Source organism: Chelonia mydas, chromosome 7, assembly GCF_015237465.2.
Source record: "Chelonia mydas isolate rCheMyd1 chromosome 7, rCheMyd1.pri.v2, whole genome shotgun sequence".
In the NCBI taxonomy this organism is placed as follows: Eukaryota; Metazoa; Chordata; order Testudines; family Cheloniidae; genus Chelonia; species Chelonia mydas.
Window position 1 is genome coordinate 77,354,267 of NC_057853.1, and position 19,926 is coordinate 77,374,192.

A 19,926-nucleotide genomic window follows, 5' to 3' on the forward strand; every position below is an offset into this window, starting at 1 on the left:
TACGTGAGTGCGATGGCTTATCCATTTACTTCACAACAGTTTTTTAAGAATTGGTATGTGAACCGGTAAAGTCTGGTACTTGTCGATCTAGAGAAACTATTCATCTGTTTCTCCTCTCTTACTGCTGTCCCAAAACCTGGCCATGTAACATTTGTCTGGAAGGGTTTAAGGACTAGATGCAATTGGAGAAATGATGCAACATTGACTCAAGTCCTCTGTGTGACAGATTTTGTGACTGTTGTGGTCAGTTTTTCAATATGTCCATCCCCTCTGAGCTTAAAAGCAGAATGATATTGAAAATGTGATCAAAAAGAATTCAACAAGGTCAGCCCCACCCCACCACACCTGGGAGCAGAACAGCACACTTAGGCCTGGTCTACAGTATGCGATTATATCAAAATTAGCCGTGTTATATCAAATTAAAACTAAATCCGTCCACACAACCAACCCGGTTTTGTCGACTTTAAGGTCTCTTAAAACCGGTTTCTGTACTCCACCTTGGCAAGGGGAGTAGTGCTAAAATCGACATTGCTGTTCCGAATTTGAGGTTCTGTGGACACAATTCGATGGTATTGGCCTCTGGGAGCTATCCCAGAATGCTCCATTGTGACTGCTCTGCACAACACTTTCAACTCAGATGCACTAGCCAGGTAGTCAGGAAAAGCCCCGGGAACTTCTGAATTTCATTTCCTGTTTGGCCAGCGTGAAGACCTGATTAGCGCAGGTGAACCGTGCAGAGTCCACCAGCACAGGTGAACCGTGCAGTCCCAGATGCGCAAACGAGCTCCAGCATGGACCGAGCAGGAGGTAGTGGATCTCATCACTGTTTGGGGAGAAGAATCTGTTCAGGCAGAACTCCGTTCCAAAAAACGGACCGCAAACAAATTTGTGAAAATCTCCCGGGTAATGACGGACATAGGCTACTCCAGGGACACACAGCAATGCCGTGTGAAAATCAAGGAGCTCAGGCAAGCCTACCAAAAGACTAGAGAGGCAAATGGGAGTTCCAGCTCGCAGCCCCATACATGCCGTTTCTACGATGAGCTGCACGCCACCACTACCCCACCACTGTCCATGGACACCTGCAAGGGGGACTCTCACGGAGTGGGGAGGATGATTTTTTGGAGGAGGAAGAGGAGAAGGAGGAGGACAGTGCATGGGCAGCAAGCGGTGAATCCGTTCTCCCCGGCAGGCAGGAACTGTTCATCACCCTGGAGCCAATACCCTCCACCCCCTCCCAAGGTGGGCTCCGAGACCATGACGCCGGAGAAGGCACTTCTGGTGAGTGTATTTTTGTAAATACGATACAGGGTTTAAAAGAAAGTGTGTTTACTATTCATTTGCCCTGAAGACTTGGGATTCATTCGCGTCCAGTACAGCAACAGGAAAAGTCTGTTCGTGTTTGGCTTAAAGGATCAGAGCCCCGCGGTGGGGGGAAACCCATCCACGCTGGCCTGTTGGTGTTTGACCTAAAGGGCACGGGGTGTGTAGCGATCATCCCAGGGAGACTGCAGGCCCTCCTTTTAATTGGCCAACCCACCAGGCATTGCTTGGTATGGGAAAGGAGGGCACCGCAGTTCAAAAGCGTTGTAATGAATGCAGAAGAAGCAGAACTCCTTGTGCCTGTAGGGCTTACCGTGGCTGCCTGCAAGCTGAATGCTGTTGCTCAGCCCCGTGTGATGTAGTCACAGCAAACTGGCAGGCACTCAGTATAAAAGACAAAATGTGACCTTGTACAGAAATAACATGTGCTAGGTACTATGAATTGCTTGTTTCACTGAGAAACAGTCTCCCCTTTGTTCTCTAAAATGTATATTTTAAACTTCTACCCTTCCTTTTTCTCCTTCCGCAGGTGCAAATGTTTCAACGTGCCTCCTATCAACTCCGTCCCAGAGGCTGGTCCAGATTAGAAGGCGGAAAAAACGCACTCGGGATGACATGTTTGCAGAGCTTATGCAGTCCTCCTGCACTAATAGGGCCCAGCTGAATGCGTGGAGGAAAACAATGGCAGAGTCCCGGAAAGCGTTCAATGACCGCAATGAGAGGAGGCAGGTGCGTGATGAGAGCAGACAAGATGCCATGCTCAAGGTGATGGGGAAGCAAACTGACATGCTCCGCTGTCTGGTGGGTCTTATGGGGGAAAGGCAGCAAGAGCACAGACAGCCGCTGCAGCCCCTGTATAACCGCCCTCCCTCCCCAAGTTCAATAGCCTCCTCACCCAGACGCCCAAGAACACGGAAGGGGAGGCTCCGGAGACCCACCCACTCCACCCCATAGGATTGCCCAAACAGCAGAAGGCTGGCATATTCTTAAATTTTGATTTGTAGAGTGGCCTTGTCCTTCCCTCCTCCCTCCCTGCCCCACCTGACCCGGGCTACCTTGTGATTTATCTCCCTGTGTTTTTAATCAACTAATAAAGCATGGTTTTGAAATAGTGACTTTATTTCCTCCACAAGCTGTGATCGAAGGGCGGGAGGGCGGTTGGCTTACAGGCAATTAGAATCAAGAAAGGGGGTGGGTAACATCAAAGAGAAACAAACAGAACTGTCACACTGTAGCCTGGACAGTCATGAAGCTGGTTTTCAAAGCTTCTCTGATGCGCAGGACGCCCTGCTGTGCTCGTCTAATCGCCATGGTATCTGGCTGCACGGAATTGGCCGCCAGGTGATTTGCCTTGACCTCCCACCCTGCCATAAATGTCTCCCCCTTACTCTCACAGAGATTGTGGAGCACACAGCAAGCAGCAATTACAATTGGAATACTGGTTTTGCTGAGATGTAACCTAGTCAGTAAACTGCGCCAGTACGCTTTTAAACGGCCAAATGCGCACTCTACCACCACTATGCACTTGCTCAGCCTATAGTTGAACTGCTCCTTACTACTGTCCAGGCTGCCTGTGTACGGCTTCATGAGCCATGGCATTAAGGGATAGGCTGGGTTCCCAAGGATAACTATAGGCATTTCAACATCCCAACAGTTATTTTCTTGTCTGGGAAGTAAGCCCGTTCCTGCAGCTGTTCAAACAGACCAGAGTTCCTGTAGATGTCAGCGTCATGCACCTTTCCCAGCCATCCCACGTTGATGTCAGTGAAACGTGTCTTGTGATCCACCAGTGCTTGCAGCACCATCGAGAAGTACCCCTTGCGGTTTACATACTGGCTGCCCTGGTGGTCCAGTGCCAAGATAGGGATATGCGTTCCATCTATGGCCCCACCCCAGTTAGGGAAGCCCATTGCAGCAAAGCCATCCACAATGGCCTGCACATTTCCCAGAGTCACTACCCTGAATAGCAGCTGGTCAATGATTGCTTTGGCTACTTGGATCACAGCAGCCCCCACAGTAGATTTGCCCACCCCAAATTGATTCGCAACTTACCGGTAGCTGTCAGGTGTTGCAAGCTTCCACAGGACTGTTGCCACTTGCTTCTTAACTGTGAAGGCTACTCGCATTTTGGTATCTTTGTGCTTCAGGGCAGGGAACAGCGAGTCACAAAGTTCCATGAAATTGGCATTACGCATGCGAAAGTTTCTCAGCCACTGGTAATCATCACATACCTGCAACACTGTGCAGTCCCACCAGTCTGTAATTTTTTCCTGGGCCCAGAATCAGTGTTCCATGGCATGAACCTGGCCCAATGCCACCATGATGTCCCAATCGCCATGTGCCGTGCCTCTAGGAACTTCTGCGTCCATGTCCTCATTACTATCGTAGTCGCACTGTCGTCGCTTCCCTGCCCGGTTTTGCAGGTTCTGCACATGCTGCTGGATAATGCGCGAGGTATTTACAATGGTCACAACTGCAGTGGTGAGCTGACCGGGCTCCATGCTTGCTGTGCTATGGCACCTGCACAGATAATCCAAGAAAAAAGGCGTGAAATGAAGGAGAGTGGGAGAGCAGAGTTGCAGCAGAAGCAGTGGTGTACGGTTTACAATGGCATACTGCACGAGTTGCAGGACAGCAGAGTTTTGCAGACCTACTGCACTGTCTGCTGTAGGAAAGCAGAGTAGCAGCGGAAGCAGCGGTGTATGGTTTAAGATGGCTTTCAGGCCTTCTGTACGAGTTGCAGGACAGCAGAGTTTTGCAGACCTACTGCACCATCTGCTGCAGGAGAGCAGAGCGGCAGCGGAAGCGGTGGTGTACGGTTGACGATGGCAGAAAAAAGGTGTGAAACAATTGTCTGCCGTAGCTTGCACGGCGGGAGGGGTGACTGACGACATGCACCCAGAAACACCTGTGAGACTGTTTTTGCCCCATCATGCACTGGGAGCTTAACCCAATGGGCGGCGGAGACTGCAGGACCTGTGGGATAGCTTCCCATAGTGCACCGCTTCGAGAGTCGATGCTAGCCTCAGTACTGTGGACGCACTCCACCGACTTCACACGCTTCGTGGGGGGACACACAATTGACTGTATAAAATCTCTTCTGAAAAATCGACTTATATAAATTCGATATAATTTCATACTGTAGACGTACCCTTGGGGCAGACCAGGGAAGAGAGAAGACCTGCAGCTCCTGAGAACAGAGCTGAGGAAAGGCAGGATCTCTTCCTATAACAGCTGCCCAAAGGTCCCTCCCTGAGGGAACAGAGGACCTGCTTCTGATAGAACCCGAGAGGGAAGCATTCTCCCCCCCTCCCCGCCCCACCGAAAGGACTCAGTTTGTTTGTGCCAATTTCCCTTGTTTTGTTTATGGACCACCCAGCAGAGGAGAGACTTGAAGCTGACCTGGCTGAGGGCCAAGCCACAGGAGGAGGCAGCCACTGCCCTGAGAAAGAGGGAGCTGCCACATGTGGCCACAAGGAGGTGCCAAGCAGTGAACTGACCAGCTGTGCATCTCCTCACTAGAGAAGTCAAACTTTGGACAACTGTGGGGGTGGTAGGAAGTGGCCCAGGGAGGGCAGCCTTAAGGCACTCCTGGCTGTCAGACTTTGGATAACCCTTACAGAGTCCCGGACTGGAGCCTGGTGTAGTGGGAGACCCAACTCCCTCCGCATTTTGAAGGACCTAAGCCCTGACCATTAGACAATGCTCCCCACAAGCGAAGACCATCACAATTTTATATTCAAGCTTCTAGAAGACTACAAAAAACATTGAAGAATAGAATAAAACAAAGGAAGACTATTTTAGAATATATGACTGATAAACTTGAACAAGTAGCCATCCTCTAATTCAAGCAGAACACTTCTTTCTTAGTTCTCTGTAAGGTGATAAGCAGATTTAACTGGGATTTGGTATCAGAATTTTTTTCTAATTTTTTTAAATTTATATATGTTAAGTAATCTTTCTATATCTGTAGAAAAGGGGGTAATGTGATCTGCAAAGCCACCACAGAGAATATGAACCTACATGTAAGAAATTCAGTCATGAGGTGGTATTTTAACAGAGTTTTTCCATCAAATTAAAATGTATTATCATATATGTGTGTGTGTGTGTGTGTGTGTGTGTGTGTGTAAAGCAAAAGAAAAACATCATGTGGATGAGTAATAAGTGGAAATCTTTCTGGTAGAAATATTTAAAGATAAACATGATTGTCCAGTCTAGAATAATAAAGGACTCAGAATATTCTTAATATATTTAGAGATCTTTATTAATTCAACACTAATGTAGGGCTACCTTCAGGACTAAGAAACAGATTCTGAAAAAATTAAAAACATGAGATAAGCCTTACTGTTTTGGATGCTACTGCATGGAATTTCAGGAGGATGTAGAAAACTTTAAAAGCATATCTATTGTTAGCATTATGATTAACTTTTTTATAATTTTTAAATAAATTGCTTATTGAAATTTGTAATGTATCTGCAATTGACTACAGATGTTTCTGTAGGTATATGTTCAATCTTCCGTAACTTTTCCTTTCCCATCTTTTTTACAATATAATAATATAAAATAAATAAAACATACCAAATTTGAACTGAGAAATAACTTATGAAAAGAAAAAGATGATTGCATGCATATCTGAACTTTACAGTCAAGTTATCCATGTTGAAAACTATACAACAGTTTTGAAGAAAATCCTTGAGATTGTTCAGACCACATAGTTTTGGTGGTACCCTGTGTACTGTATTACTATACACATAACAGAAGTTGTAAATGGTTGCAATAAGAACCATAGCTTTGTTCATTTGTATTTTGTATTCCAGTATGTGGTGGTATTTTAAATATCTTGTTAGAAAAGGCATTTCTAAAGTTTCCATCATGGCAGTATCTTGGCACCATTACATACACTGAAAATTAGGGACATGATTCTTCTGGCCTGGTATTTCCCCTCCTCAGTATTTTGAGCCATATAAAGGTGTCTGGATATAGCTGATTTGCTGTATGCTCACTTGCTGGAGTTATTTTATTATTTGGCTATTAAGGGCATTTCTTCTGAAAGAGGTAAGTCTTGCATCACAATCAGAAGGCTGCAAGAGCTGTACTCACCTCCTATGGTAATTGATTCCACTCTGAGGTCTCTCCCTGTGAGAGACAGTGTCTTGAGGTGGCTTGTTCATGGCATTTGCAGTGCTTTGAAAACAAGATCTAGCAACTTGAACTATGCTAAGAACTGTATTGACAGTCAATTTGGAGCATGACGGTATATGTTCTTTGAGAGATGAGGTGGCTGAGGTAATATCTTTTATTGGACCAACTTCTGTTGGTGAGAGAGACAAGCTTTTGAGCTTACACAGAGCTTTTCTTTAGGAAACTTTAGAGTATCTGTGAGGAGTTTGCTTCTGATGATGAGCCACTTCACCTTCAATGGTCCATTAAAATATGTGTTAACTACGTATGCTAAACAATCTGTTCCATCTTGTATTTAGGTGTGACACTTGAGGGTAGATCTATGCTTAAAACGCTGCAGTGGTGTAGCTGCAGCGCTTCACTGAAGATGCTACTACACTGAGGGGAGACAGTCTCCCCTGAGTGTAGTAATTCACCTCCATGAGAGGCAGTAGTTGTGTTGACGGGAGAAGCCCTCTCGTCGACAAAGCATTGTCTACAACAGGTGTTAGTTCGGTAAAACTGCATCGCTCAGGGGTGTGGATTTTTTACATCCCTGAGCGATGTAATTATACAAATGTAAGTTTCTGGTGTACCTGGCCTGAGTAAGGCTATGTCTACATGCACTTTCATCATTAAAACTTTTGTCGCTCAGGGATGTGAAAAAAAACCACACACCCCTGAATGACAAAAATTTTAACTATGAAAAGCTTCAGTGTGGACAGCGCTTTGTCGGCTGGAGATGCTCTCCCAGTAACAAAGCTACCGCCCTTCATTGAGGGTAGTTTTATTTTGTCACGGGGAGAGCTCTCTCCCAGCGACAAAGAGCGGCTACACTGCTTGCCTTACAATAGCGTGGCTGCAGTGGTACAGCCGCACCGTTGTAAGGTGCACAATATAAACATAGCCTACGTTTCTCAGACCTTAAGAAGAACTCTGCATAAGCCTGAAAGCTTTTCTCTCTCACCAACAGAAGTTCTTCCAATAAAAAAAATCACCTTACCCACCTTGTCTCTCTAATATCCTGGAGCTGACATGACTCAACAACACTGCAAACAGTGTAAGATTTAAATCACCAAGTGGAAAACCTCAATTTATGTCATCAATTTTAATCAACTTTTCTATTTGTACTTCAGTTATTTTCTAAGGAAAGGTGCACTCTCATTGATTGATATAACCATTAAAACATGTAGATTTACAACTAAATAGAGCCTTTATACTAGATTTGGTACATTTTTTTTTTTTTTTGCTACCTTGAAGGGTACACTATAACTATGTACATTTATTTAAGCAATTATATAGCTTAATATTTTTAGATTTTTGTTAATTGTACATTTTTAGTGTGTTAGAAAATGTTGAATGATAAATACTAGATAATTAACATTTTGCTCATGATTTGTGCCAAGCTGCATTAGGATAGTAAATGGAATTTAATTAAATACACAAAGCAGCATATAAAGTTTATTTTTATTAAACACAACCACCTTCAATGTTTTGGATACCTAAACTTCAGTGTTTTTCCATGAGCTGGAGAGTAAGTTTTTGTGGTGGGTAGAGTCATAAATATACATAATTTGAGAACTTAGTCACAGCTCAGGTAGGGAGAAGCTATAAAACAGGAGTATGAGACACCCACGTGGGCTCAGTGGATGATCCTGATCAGATACATGATGGTCTCTCTTGGAGCCAGAGGCTGGATCCCAACACCTGTGATGACTTAGCCAGTCTCTTGCACCCAGTATCACAACCCTTGAGTCCCCTACAGGATCAGGACCTTAATACAGTACATAATCTATTGTGCCATATTTATAAACTTTGACCTTAAAAATTTGATGTTTTCCCCCAATTCTTTCTTTATATAGAAAAGCAGCCTTTAACTCAAAGGTTTTGAAAGAGGCTCATGGATTCAGCATATTTATTTTTATTTAAATGTTTTAAGAGATTAAAATGAAATCTGAATTTAATGTAAAATATGTTAAGGCCTAAACTTATTATAAACAGGTTCATTTTAAAAAAGAAAAACTTATAATTTAAATAATGAAATCTGAAAAATCTTTGTTTTTTGTTGTTGTTGTTTTTTTTTAATTATCCATTTTTACCAACCCTGCTTTATTTAGCATGTGTGCTATGAGCCGTGAGCAATCTGTAGTCTGAGAATCACATCAAGGTATAGCATGTTGTGGAAGTTTAGGTGTGAGGTGACAAACCGTGGATCTCTGTGAACAAGTCTGCCTTTGGGAAAAAGGAGCACAGTCTCCTGGTTGGTAGAAGGTGAAACAAGATGTTTCTGGCTGCTGCTGTGTCCATGAAAAATTAAATGTCTTGCATTTTCAGACTGTCCCGATATTCACTTGGAAGATGCCATTAATGAAGATTGAGGTTGCATTTCCTAGATATTCCTCCAAGTTTAGCCTTTTTCCTTCAGCGATACCTCTGTCTTATTTGAGTTGATATACTCTTTACTGTGTATTAATTCAGCCACACTATATAATATCGTAGAATCATAGAATATCAGGGTTGGAAGGGACCTCAGGAGGTCATGTAGTCCAACCCCCTGCTCAAAGCAGGACCAATCCCCAATTTTTGCCTCAGATCCCAAATGGCCCCCTTAAGGATTGAACTCACAACCCTGGGTTTAGCAGGCCAATGCTCAAACCACTGAGCTGTCCCTCCCTCAAATGGATTTACAACTTAGATTTTCCTGTATTTTTTCTGTATATAAAATTATAACATTGCTGTCATAACTATATATATGCTTTATCTTGCTTTTTTAAATTAAAGAAAATTAATGTTAAAAATAAAGAAATTAGGACATCTCTACTTACAAGAGACATGCAGGACATCAGAAGAGACACAAGAGATCTCACATCCTTCTTGTTGTACTCTGTCCCTATTTAAATGGATATCGGTCTGATTTTGAAGATGACGTAATAAAATATGTGATGCTTAAAATGCACATATGCAAATGCATATGATTATTTGGAGCATTGTGCCTCATTGCATTGTTTAAAATCACGACTGAAAATTCATGTACAATACTGCACATGACACTTTAGAAATAATGAAGTTATAAATGTCAAACTACATTACTTTAAACATGTTAAAATTGTTCTTACTGAGGACCAAGTCCCTGGTAAGTTCTCAAGTTTTAAAAAGAAGCTGTTTGACTTACTCATTTACACCAAGAATTATCTGAAAATTAATTGGTGTAAACATATTTTCCCCTCTTTCTCCAAACTGTCTCCAAATGTTCTGAGAGTAAGGGTGAGAAACTACAGAAAACTGGTTTTCACCCCAAAAGTTAAATATCTGAATTAGGGATATATAAGTGAAGATATTTTCTCTGCCATAATTAGAGTTGCTACCCTAACATTTACAATGCAAGTTTTGATCCTCTGCGTTTAAATTTTACTATCAAGGCAATGGCTCCTGTAGCTCAGATCCTTTCTTCTTGGATAAACGTGCCAGGATATAGCTTAATGTATTTTTATACTGATGTTTCACCTACATATCAAGGACTTCATCATGTATTTCAAATCCAAAACTTTCTAGCCACAGACTGAAACGAGGTCCAGTTGTTAAAATGTAGTCATTATGCATTCCATTTGACATTTCGGAGTACTTGTGGCACCTTAGAGACTAACAAATTTATTTGAGCATAAGCTTTTGTGAGCAAAAACCTACTTTATCAGATGCCGACACAGACTATCACGGCTACCACTCTGAAATTTGACATTTTGTTAGTCACTTAACCAATGTTCAACTCTGTTGTTTTTCCTCAAGCAGAGCTCCAGATGTATTCAAGAGGGGCTTTACTCCTGTAGTAAGGACTACATAATATGTTCTCAGTGTAAACATAAAGAGCCTGCTGTCAACATTTTGCATGGTTGACACAATGATTTGTTACCCAGTAAATAAGATTTGGCAGTATTTTTAGTTTTTCTCAGGCTTTGTACTGAACTACAATAATTGTCATCTAGAAGTCAGTTAAACATACATCATTTATAATTACTTGATTGATTACAGATTTTTGGATTTAAAATCCATTTCTTAATGTTTTGATAGTATGTTTTTACAATATAAAATAAGACTTGATCTTTGCCACTGTTTATCATATACTTTTGTTTTTCAGCTTTTGACTTTTAATTATTTCTTTTTTCTACATTTTGTCATGATCAGATCATTTTATGAATTTTGCCAATTCACTTGGAAAGTAGGGCTGAACTGTTATCAATTTATATTATACATTATTTGATGGTGGTAATTAAAAAAATCTCTGTAATTTTCTTGAAATTAATGGGATGGTTATTAATATTTTTTTAGAGATCTTCCCATTTTATTTATTTTCCATATTATGGACATGAGCAACAGTAACTGTGTGTGTGTAATCTGTTTTGCAAAAGATGCTAGGACTTGATTGTGTGGATCCTTTGAAGATGGCTATGGAATATTTTACTGTGAATTTGCAGTAGTTGCTCAGTCTCCTTAAAGTTCAGATATGAAATATGTACACTAACTCCTCGCTTAATGTTGTAGTTATGTTCCTGAAAAATGCAACTTCAAGCAAAATGATGTTGAGCCAGTCCAGTTTTCCCATAAGAATTAATGTAAATGTGGGGGAGGAGGGGGTTTAGGTTCCAGGGAAATTTTTTTCATCAAACGAAAAAACATATATACACACACAGAGTATAAGTTTTAAACAAACAGTTTAATACTGTACATAGCAATGATGATTGTCAAGCTCCTTGAGGAGGTGAAGTTAGAGGATGGGATATTTCCCAGGGGATGCCTTACTGCTAAATGATAAACTAGCATTCGGCTGAGCCCTCAAGGGTTAACACATTGTTAATATAGCCTCATACACTACAAGGCAGCACGAATGGAGGGAGGGGAGACAGCATGGCAGACAGAGACATACACCGTGTGTGTGTGTGTGTGTGTGTGAGAGAGAAAGAGAGAGAGAGAAATGCACATTGCCCCTTTAAGTACGCTGACACCACTCTAAGTACATTGCCTTTTTAAGAGTATGAGGAACTTGAGACAGCAGCTGCAGCCAGCAAGCTCTCTCCATCCTGAGCCCTGTCATGTCCCCACCCTGCTCTATATGGAGAGGGAGTAGGTGGGGGGCAGGAGCAGGGGGGAGGGGGACACCCTGACATTAGCCCCCCTCTCCCTTCTCCCCCCCCCCCCCAACAGGAAGCCGGAGGCTCCTGGGAGCAGCTTCAAGGCAGAGGGTAGGAGCAGCACATGGCAGTGTGGGGAGGGACAGCTGAACTGCTGGCAATCGATAGCCTGCTGGGTGGCTGCCGCACAGGGAACTTAGGGGAACGGGGAGCTGATAGGAGGGCTGCTGGTCCACCCTGGTTCCAAGCCCGCACCAGCTAGCTCCAATGGGCTGCTCTTCCTGTAAGCAGTGGACAAAGCATGCAGCTGCCAAACAGCGTTATAAGGGAGCATTGCACAACTTTAAATGAGTATGTTCCCTAATTGATCAGCAATATAACAACGAAACAACGACTTTCGACTCCCCAGGACGACTTTAAGGGAGGAGTTACTGTATGTGCGAAAATGGCATCCTGGGGTTCCATGCTTATTTTCTCAGACTGCCAGATGTCATGCATCTCATATGATACTCATGCTTCCCCACACTCCCCTTCAGTTTGCTCTAACTGTGACCTGAAGAGGCCACATCTAGGGATGGAGAGGATAGTTCACTTCCATACCTGTTTAGTTTGACCTCTGTAAAGAGACTGACAACAACAATGTCAGTTTGTGATAATTGTGGTAGTGGTTTTAGGTATGTGGACACCAGATCACTATGACCTGGACTGAATATGCCAGCACACTTCATGTAGGCCTGTGGTTCTCAAACTTGGCCTGATATGGCAACATTTAACCCAGGGTCTCTCTTCCCATTTAACAATATGGGAAGTACAAGGTGGTTGCAACCTCTCAGGAATTATGAAAACCCAGCCCTTCATCCCCACTCCAGGATTTTGGAATTCCCAGTTTGAGAACCCATGTCATGGTCCATTCCTGGAAAGAAGTATTCAGAATAATCGAATGCTGATCTGTGAATTATTCTGCAAGGGCAGAGCCAAATTAAAAGGTCTTCTCTGAGCTCAGACAAGAAATTCAAAACTTCAGAGTAAAAACCAACAAACTTCTTTGTGGAAGAGGAGTTGCTCATGTTGAATGCCCATTTCTTCACATAATATAGATAAGAGGTTGTAAAGTTCATAACTACAACCTCTTCCAAGTACCAGTTTTCAGTTCTGTTGCCATCCTCTTTGCTGCCAAAAGCTTCCCCTTGAATTGATCGACGTGTTCCAATGGCCTGGTATGCTATCCTGGACATAAAGCCAGTGTGTTTTCCTGTCATATCTCTGGCATCGTCAGTGTTGAATATCAAATACAGTGATACCAATCGGTCCCAATGAAAGCTTCAAAGATATTTTTCCTTTGTAGTGATCATCTCAGTGGATAGCAAAACAGGAAGTCCATGCTGCTCATAGTGGACAAATATTGAAAGTTTCTGTGTTGAGGACTACTGGCTTCTAAATATCTGTTTCCAAACATCAGCAGCCATGTCATTAATTTGTCATCTTGCTGACTGATATTGAAGAGGGCACAGTGTTTTGATTGGCCTGGCAGCACTCGATTCTAATATCTGAGACTAAGGGAACAAACAGTGATTCCCTAGTTATGAGACTTTGAGACATTTGTTATTTGGGATGACACCAAGTATGATTCTCCAAGGGCTTTCATGTTTACAGCATTGGCATATAATGAAGGTCACCTGATTTTGTAAACTTTTGATCGAAGAATTATTTTGGAAAGATGTATGTTTAGCCTTCAAATGGCGGTGTCCTCTCTTTCTAGTGGCTATGTATATGCCCCTGAATCCTTTGTCAGATATTGCAGCCACCCTTTTGAAGCGGTGTAATAGCTGATAAGTATTCTGATGTTCATTTTGGTCAGAGGCTAGCAGAGAGGAAAGTCTGGTTGAAAGAGCCAATTCCATAGAAGAGGGAAGAAATGGAGGGTAGCCATGTCTGCCTTGCTGTTTGGCTCTATGGAACAGTGCTGGAGGCGTGCCCTATAATCCAAATATCTTCCCCTGAGTAAAAGCTGAGAATGCAGAGGCAACAGCCAGCAGGGCAGGGGGACCAAACCAAAATACTGAGCTCTGACTAAAACAAAACAATGAAATGCTGAATTCCATGGCATATTGGGGAAAAAAGTCAAATTCTGTGGATACAGAATAGATAAAAGGGGCAGCTCATAACTTTCAGAGTTGCTCTTGCAGGCTGTCTGTAGGTTCAGGCTGGTATCGTTGCTTCAGTTTATGCTTGGTGCACATTTTCAAGGTTATCTCTGCAACTTCAAGGGCTAGAGACTACATATATTGTGACGGAGTCAGACCAGAAGGATATACCAGAGAGTGATCCTATTGGGATCCAGGAAGTGCGCGGGCTAAAAGATCCACTGCTAAAGGATCCTCCCCAGCCTAAGAGCGGGATCCACAGGACCTGGAAACCAAATGATTATGGGGGACAACTAATGAAATAACAGGGACAGGAGTGCGGTCAAAGATATAAGAGAGTGGTCCTATTGGGATCCGGGAAGTGCGCGGGCAAAGCCCCATTAGGATCCCTGGGCTGGAACCTGGAGTAGAGAGTGGGCCCGGGTTCCCCCCCGCCCATACTCTACAGAGATCCCCTTGAGGGAGGAAGCAAGACTCGGTCCATTCAGGAGGCCGAACTGTGCCTACTGAGCTCTACGGAGCAACAAAGACTGTGGGGTATTTCCCCTTTCCATCTCCCATACTGGCCTGTGATGAAAGTAACTCAATAGGCTGTGACTCTTGCCACTACCCTCTGAAAGAAAGGTCACATTGGGACCTTAGTGAGTTTCTGAGGCCCCTGGATCCGCCAGGAAGTTTGGGACCCACAGTTACAGTCTCGGAACTTTGTCACAATGTATATATATAAAATGCAAGGGAAAAATGGGGAGAAAGAGGGTAGATTACAAGCCCATTAAAACTTTTTTTGTGATCTTCCAGGGTGTCACCAGCTATCGGTTGAGAACTCCTGATATAGGCCACCTAATAGCTGTCAGTAGTTAGGACTTCTTTGATACAAAATGATTTTTGAACAAATCAAACAATTTTGAACAAATTGTGTATATTAAATGTCCAAATGTGAATTTACTCTGTTGTCTCTCTGACTTCATAGGAGTAATCATGACCTATCAAGTATTTAGATGTTGGTTTTTCCTTTGTGTTTTTGTTTTTAAATGTATCTTTAAAATTAATATAATTGAAGTAAATTCACGAAAAAATGTAAGTTAGGAAGTCTAGCTCCTTCTTTAACACAATGTGTTGTGCCTACATGGTGTGCTAACAGGAAATCTCAAAAGTGGCTGATATTTTGTACAGCTTGTATATTGCAGTACCACCTCACCCAAAGATTCTCCTTTTGTGCAAAGCAAGGGGAAATAAATTCTGTTCTGCATTTACAAAATAGAGCAGGGGTAGGCAACCTATGGCACGCGTGCCAAAGATGGCACACGAGCTGATTTTCAGTGGCACTCTCACTGCCCGGGTCCTGGCCACCAGTCCGGGGGGCTCTGCATTTTAATTTAATTTTAAATGAAGCTTCTTAAACATTTTAAAAACCTTATTTACTTTACATACAACAATAGTTTAGTTATATATTATAGACTTATGGAAAGAGACCTTCTAAAAACGTTAAAATGGATTACTGGCACACGAAACCTTAAATTAGAGTGAATAAATGATGACTCGGCACACCACTTCTGAAAGGTTGCCAACCCCTGAAATAGAGTAATATGGGTTAATGGTTCTCAAACTTTTTCTCATAAGAGAACAATTCTCCTACACCACCTTCCTGTGCAATCCCTTGATCCCTTTCTGTTTGGTTTTCAGTGTTTTATTCTGCAGACTACCAGAAAAGGCTCCATGGACCTCTGGTGGTCTGAGTAACACTGTTCTGGGCAAGACAATAGTCAAGTAAAGCATATCTTTTATTGCTTTGTCCCTGATGAATATTTTTTTGCTATTTTTCCATTTTAAGCTGTCAAAATGGCTTTAATAGCGTATTATTATTGTAAGCCTGTGCTTCAGAAACAAGTCTGAAGATTTCCAGTTCATGCTATTAAAAATTCAGTATCTCCTATTTCTAATAACTTTGACTGTGTTGCTGTTGATGGGCCAAAGTTGTTGTGATACATTTCTATTTTGCTTGAACATATAACATTGAAACTTAGCATGAGAAATATATTGTAATGAAACTTCTTGACAGAAGTATGTAAATTTAAAAAGTTGTTGGGCCATAATCTGCCATGGAGCTTTAAACAAAACTCAGTTGAACATAACACAAGGTCAGAATACAGAATAATGGCATGAGATATTTCATAGTTGTAAAAGTATTAAGTTTTCTTCAATATTTTCAAGAAGCCAATGAATTTATATTACTGTTTTTAAACTACAGATTCCTTTATTTTCAACAGTGGTACTTAATCAGACATGAAGCCTATAAAGTAAACCTGGCATCATCCTTGTATTTTTCTGGATTGCTTATTGGAAATATAATTTTTGGACCATTGTCTGATAAATTGGGCAGGAAACCAGTGTACATGTCAGGTAAGATAAAAGTAAAATAATTGTTTCTTATACGTTTTCAATTTGGACATAATATCTGAATCTGTAGGAAATGAGGGCCAGAATAAGAGCATTTAATATTTTTCCATTGGGAGTATACATATATGCATTTCATCATGCTTTTCAATTAGAAGTTTATTTCTTTGATGGGGACAAGAATATTTTTGAGGCAAGAGTATTTGGAAAGAAAGCTTGTATTGTTTTGTGTTGATTGTGGTGTTCCACCAGCTGTGGTTTAAAAAAATCCATTTGAACTTGTGGTCTGTCTGTTTTGTTTTTCTGTACTATTTGGCAATCTATTTCCTGGTTCAAAGATTTTCAAATTGGCTATATTGTATAGCACAATATGTTAAACTTCCAGAGTTTTCTTCATGTTTGAGACCTCAGCATAGGATTTTGAATTTACTACTCCTTAGCCAGCTATAATGCAACCTGACTTACATTCTCCAGCCTTCCAGTAATTATTGTCTATTATAAGGGGAGTTGGTACTGTGGGTTTTCACAAATCATTGCTATAAGAAGATGAGAAAATATGTTGCAATTTCTGGTAGAATTTGCAACACATAGACCCATCAATTTCAGATGTGTAAAGCTAAGTCTTTCTCCAGCACATAATACAATATATTTTCTTCTTATTGTGTCATGAGTGTTCTTATTGTAAACCTGAAGAGAGCTCTCTGTAAGCTTGAAAGTTTTTCTCTCTCACCAACAGAAGCTGATCCAATGAAAGATATTACTTCATCCACCTTGTCCCTCTAGTGCTTTTAAAGTGATTTGAGCTCCTCAAGAGACACTGTTTCCAGTGTGTGAGAAATACATCCCTTCTATGATTTGAACATTTGGATCCCAAATCACTAATCCTACTACTTAAACTAAAGCAGATCGTCTAGATACAGTTAGCAGTACTGGGACTAATTCTCTGTAGCAGCTTTTCATGTCTCAGGGCATGAAGTCAAAATATATTAATGTGTAGTCTAAACAGCACAGTTTCATCCCATTCTCAGGTTTTTTTTGAAAGTCAATTTCAGTCACACTCCCTTGCAACCTCACAACTGAGGTAGCATTTTACCATCCCTATAATATTTCTCAGTCAGTCCCATTGAAATCCTGGGCCTGCTTCTGCTTTTCTCAGAAAAGATTACTTCCTTTTCTAGGACCCCTTTGTGTAGCACAAAACCACCTGGCATCAGGGACTCTATTTGGATAAAGGATAGCATCCAAGCCATTTTGAGTAATAAGGAAAGTCTATGTCCTGGCCTGATATTTTCAAGATTGATCAGACACATACTACAGTGCTTCCATATGCTCTAAAGAAACCTTATCAATAGTTTCTTTATCATGGTTCTTTTCTCCTGAGTTTTTTAGTTCCATCTTGATTTTTTATAGTTCCTCCTTCTCCAGAAACTTAGTTATATCTCCTTAACTTGTGTATTACTACCGTAAAACCTTGTTGTGATGATTCTCGGAGTACCAGAGCTGAGAGTCACCTTATCTTCCTGCCTCCAGCAAGCGGGAGACTGCTGTGCTTTAAATGGGTATCAGCTCCCTGACACCTCCAGTTTGCTATGCCAACCCTTACTTTGCCTAGCAGGTTAACAACAGGTGTAACTCAGTCCCTGAGCCCCTTCAAAGCATTCCCCAGAAGTGTCCAGCCCCTTATCCTCTGAACACTCACAGAAATACCAGGCCTGCTGTCCCCCAGGGGACAATGTACACACTAACTTGTTTGATTCAACTAAGCATCAGCTCCTTTTATAATACCATAGCACTGAGATATATTTACAGTGAAAACAATAAGTTTATTATCAAAGATCAAGATTTAAGAGCGAGTGAGTAAGGATAACGGAACTAGAAGGGTTACATATAAAACAAAATCATAACATGATTCCTAGAGACTAAATTTAACTTAAACTTATTTAGATTGGAAGTTAGCCTATCTCACCCAACATGTCCTTTGCAGTGTTTTCAACCAAGCCTACTTGAGAACCCGTTTTCATGTGTGTAATCATACTGCTCGATTACTTCAGAGGTGCAGGATAAAGTGGTGTCTTCCTTGCTTTCTCCTTATATTTCCCCAAGTTCATTGTTTGTATCCCAGAGTCATGATGACCCCCTTGTAGTTTATTCTATGGTGTGCTGCCTTTCCTGTTGACTCTGTATGTAAACTGGGATTTCACTGTGTTGGCTTACAATGCTTAACTTACATTTTGACAGAGATATACACATCTTACCTGCTGTCTGGAAGAATACCTGTTTTCCTCTCTGGTAAAGTTTAAAACATATTTTCAGTACATATCCACAGCTCCATTGATGTGATCCATATGTACATCTCTCAGTGATTATGCGGCTCAGGATGACATAAGCTTTTAGTAGAGACTTCACGTGACTCTCTTTGGAGAACTAGAATGTACATGCCAGACTCGGGAGCTACCTGTAACCTCTGTGCACAACTTCTCTGCCCCTTTGCCAGCTGGCATTAACAGGTTCTTGAGGCACAGTTGTATTTTCTTAAATTATAGTTGCTCTTTGCATTTTTAACCTTTGTATGAAATAAAATAGTTGTGCCCATGGTTCCCTATGGACTCAATTTCCTGATTTCTAAATTGTTGTATGAAGCATCCCTTTAGCGCTAAAGTTCAGAACTGAAGATTGTAGGCCAATGGTTGTACTTAATTTTGAAGGAAGAAATTTAGTTGTGTAATCGTCATTTTCTGCAGATGGTAATTTTCTTAAACCGTTTTGTTAATTGATTTAGAGTATATTTTAGAACACTGAGGTTACGTGATTATTGTGCTATCGCTGAATTGCTATCAACCAGTCACATTATCTCGTTACCAGTAACTCCTGCTGGTAGGAGTGTTGGTGTGAGTTAATTGATCGGGACTTAATTTTCAGATTACAATTGATAACTCATGTCATGGTCATTTATTTTGTAGTTGTACTTCCAGTTGAAGGGTCTAGTGTTGAATGATAGTATTGCCTAAAGGTAAGTTTCCTCTTGTAGATATCCGTTCTTGGTATTACAGACCTCAGGTGTGTGACTTGAAGGTGAGGTAATAGATACTAACAATTTGGAGCCCCTTGGAGTCCTCGTGTTACCCGAGATGTTTGTAACCCCAAGTGTATGAATCCACAGAGATACTACCTTTAGAACACTAGTTACGGTAAATAATTCAGTCCTGTTCTTTCCTTCCTTCCTTCCCTCTTTTCTGAATTTACACTATTTGAGAAGACTGATAGACCAGATTTTTATACTCTGTTTTGTTCAGGTCTGTTCTTCGATGTCATTTTTGGATATGTCACAGCATTTGCTCCAAATTATGAAATTTTTGCAATGTCACGCTTCATTGTTGGGATTATGAATGGTGGAATGTCTCTAGTGTCTTTTGTCTTGACACAAGAATATGTAGGAAAGTCTTTCTGGGCATTAACAGGTAAGATTTAAGAATGATGCTAATATCTTACCCAAAACTTTCTTTTTTGTAAATTCTTGCAATTTTAGAAATAATTCTAAATGTATGAAGTTATTTTAGTACATATTAAAGACTATCATGAGTCAAATAAATGCAATATTCCACCCAAAATACCAATGATTTCAGTGAAAATTTTGCTTGAATAAGGACTGCAGGATTGGGGTCAGTGTGATTAACAACAGTGTAGTGGTGATATTTCAAGATTAGCATAATGATTCCCAAAACAATCTGTGAACTATTTTGCATTACAGATTTTTTACCAGAAACCCCCTTTTCCCCCAACTT

The 19,926-nt window shown here is 41.3% G+C and overlaps 1 protein-coding gene and 1 long non-coding RNA gene across 9 annotated transcripts in view; both read left to right on the forward strand.

Moving 5' to 3' along the window:
• The window catches only part of LOC102939922 (solute carrier family 22 member 15-like), a 66,726-nt gene that overhangs the window by 5,487 nt on the left and 41,313 nt on the right, over positions 1 to 19,926 (forward strand). For 7 of the 8 annotated variants that reach the window (XR_005226178.2, XM_037904542.2, XM_037904540.2 and 4 more), the window contains exons 3-4: positions 16,018 to 16,150; positions 19,438 to 19,602. Coding sequence is in view for 7 of the 8 variants with exons in the window: in XM_037904542.2 (XP_037760470.1) it covers positions 16,018 to 16,150; positions 19,438 to 19,602 (298 nt within the window). In the remaining variant the exon portion in view is untranslated. The remainder of the gene's footprint in view (positions 1 to 16,017; positions 16,151 to 19,437; positions 19,603 to 19,926) is intronic. The other variant, XM_043551369.1, reaches the window with a different exon arrangement.
• Positions 707 to 2,748, forward strand: LOC119566800. Its single transcript, XR_006292217.1, has 3 exons — positions 707 to 1,281; positions 1,853 to 2,423; positions 2,477 to 2,748. It is a non-coding gene; the product is annotated as an uncharacterized LOC119566800 (long non-coding RNA).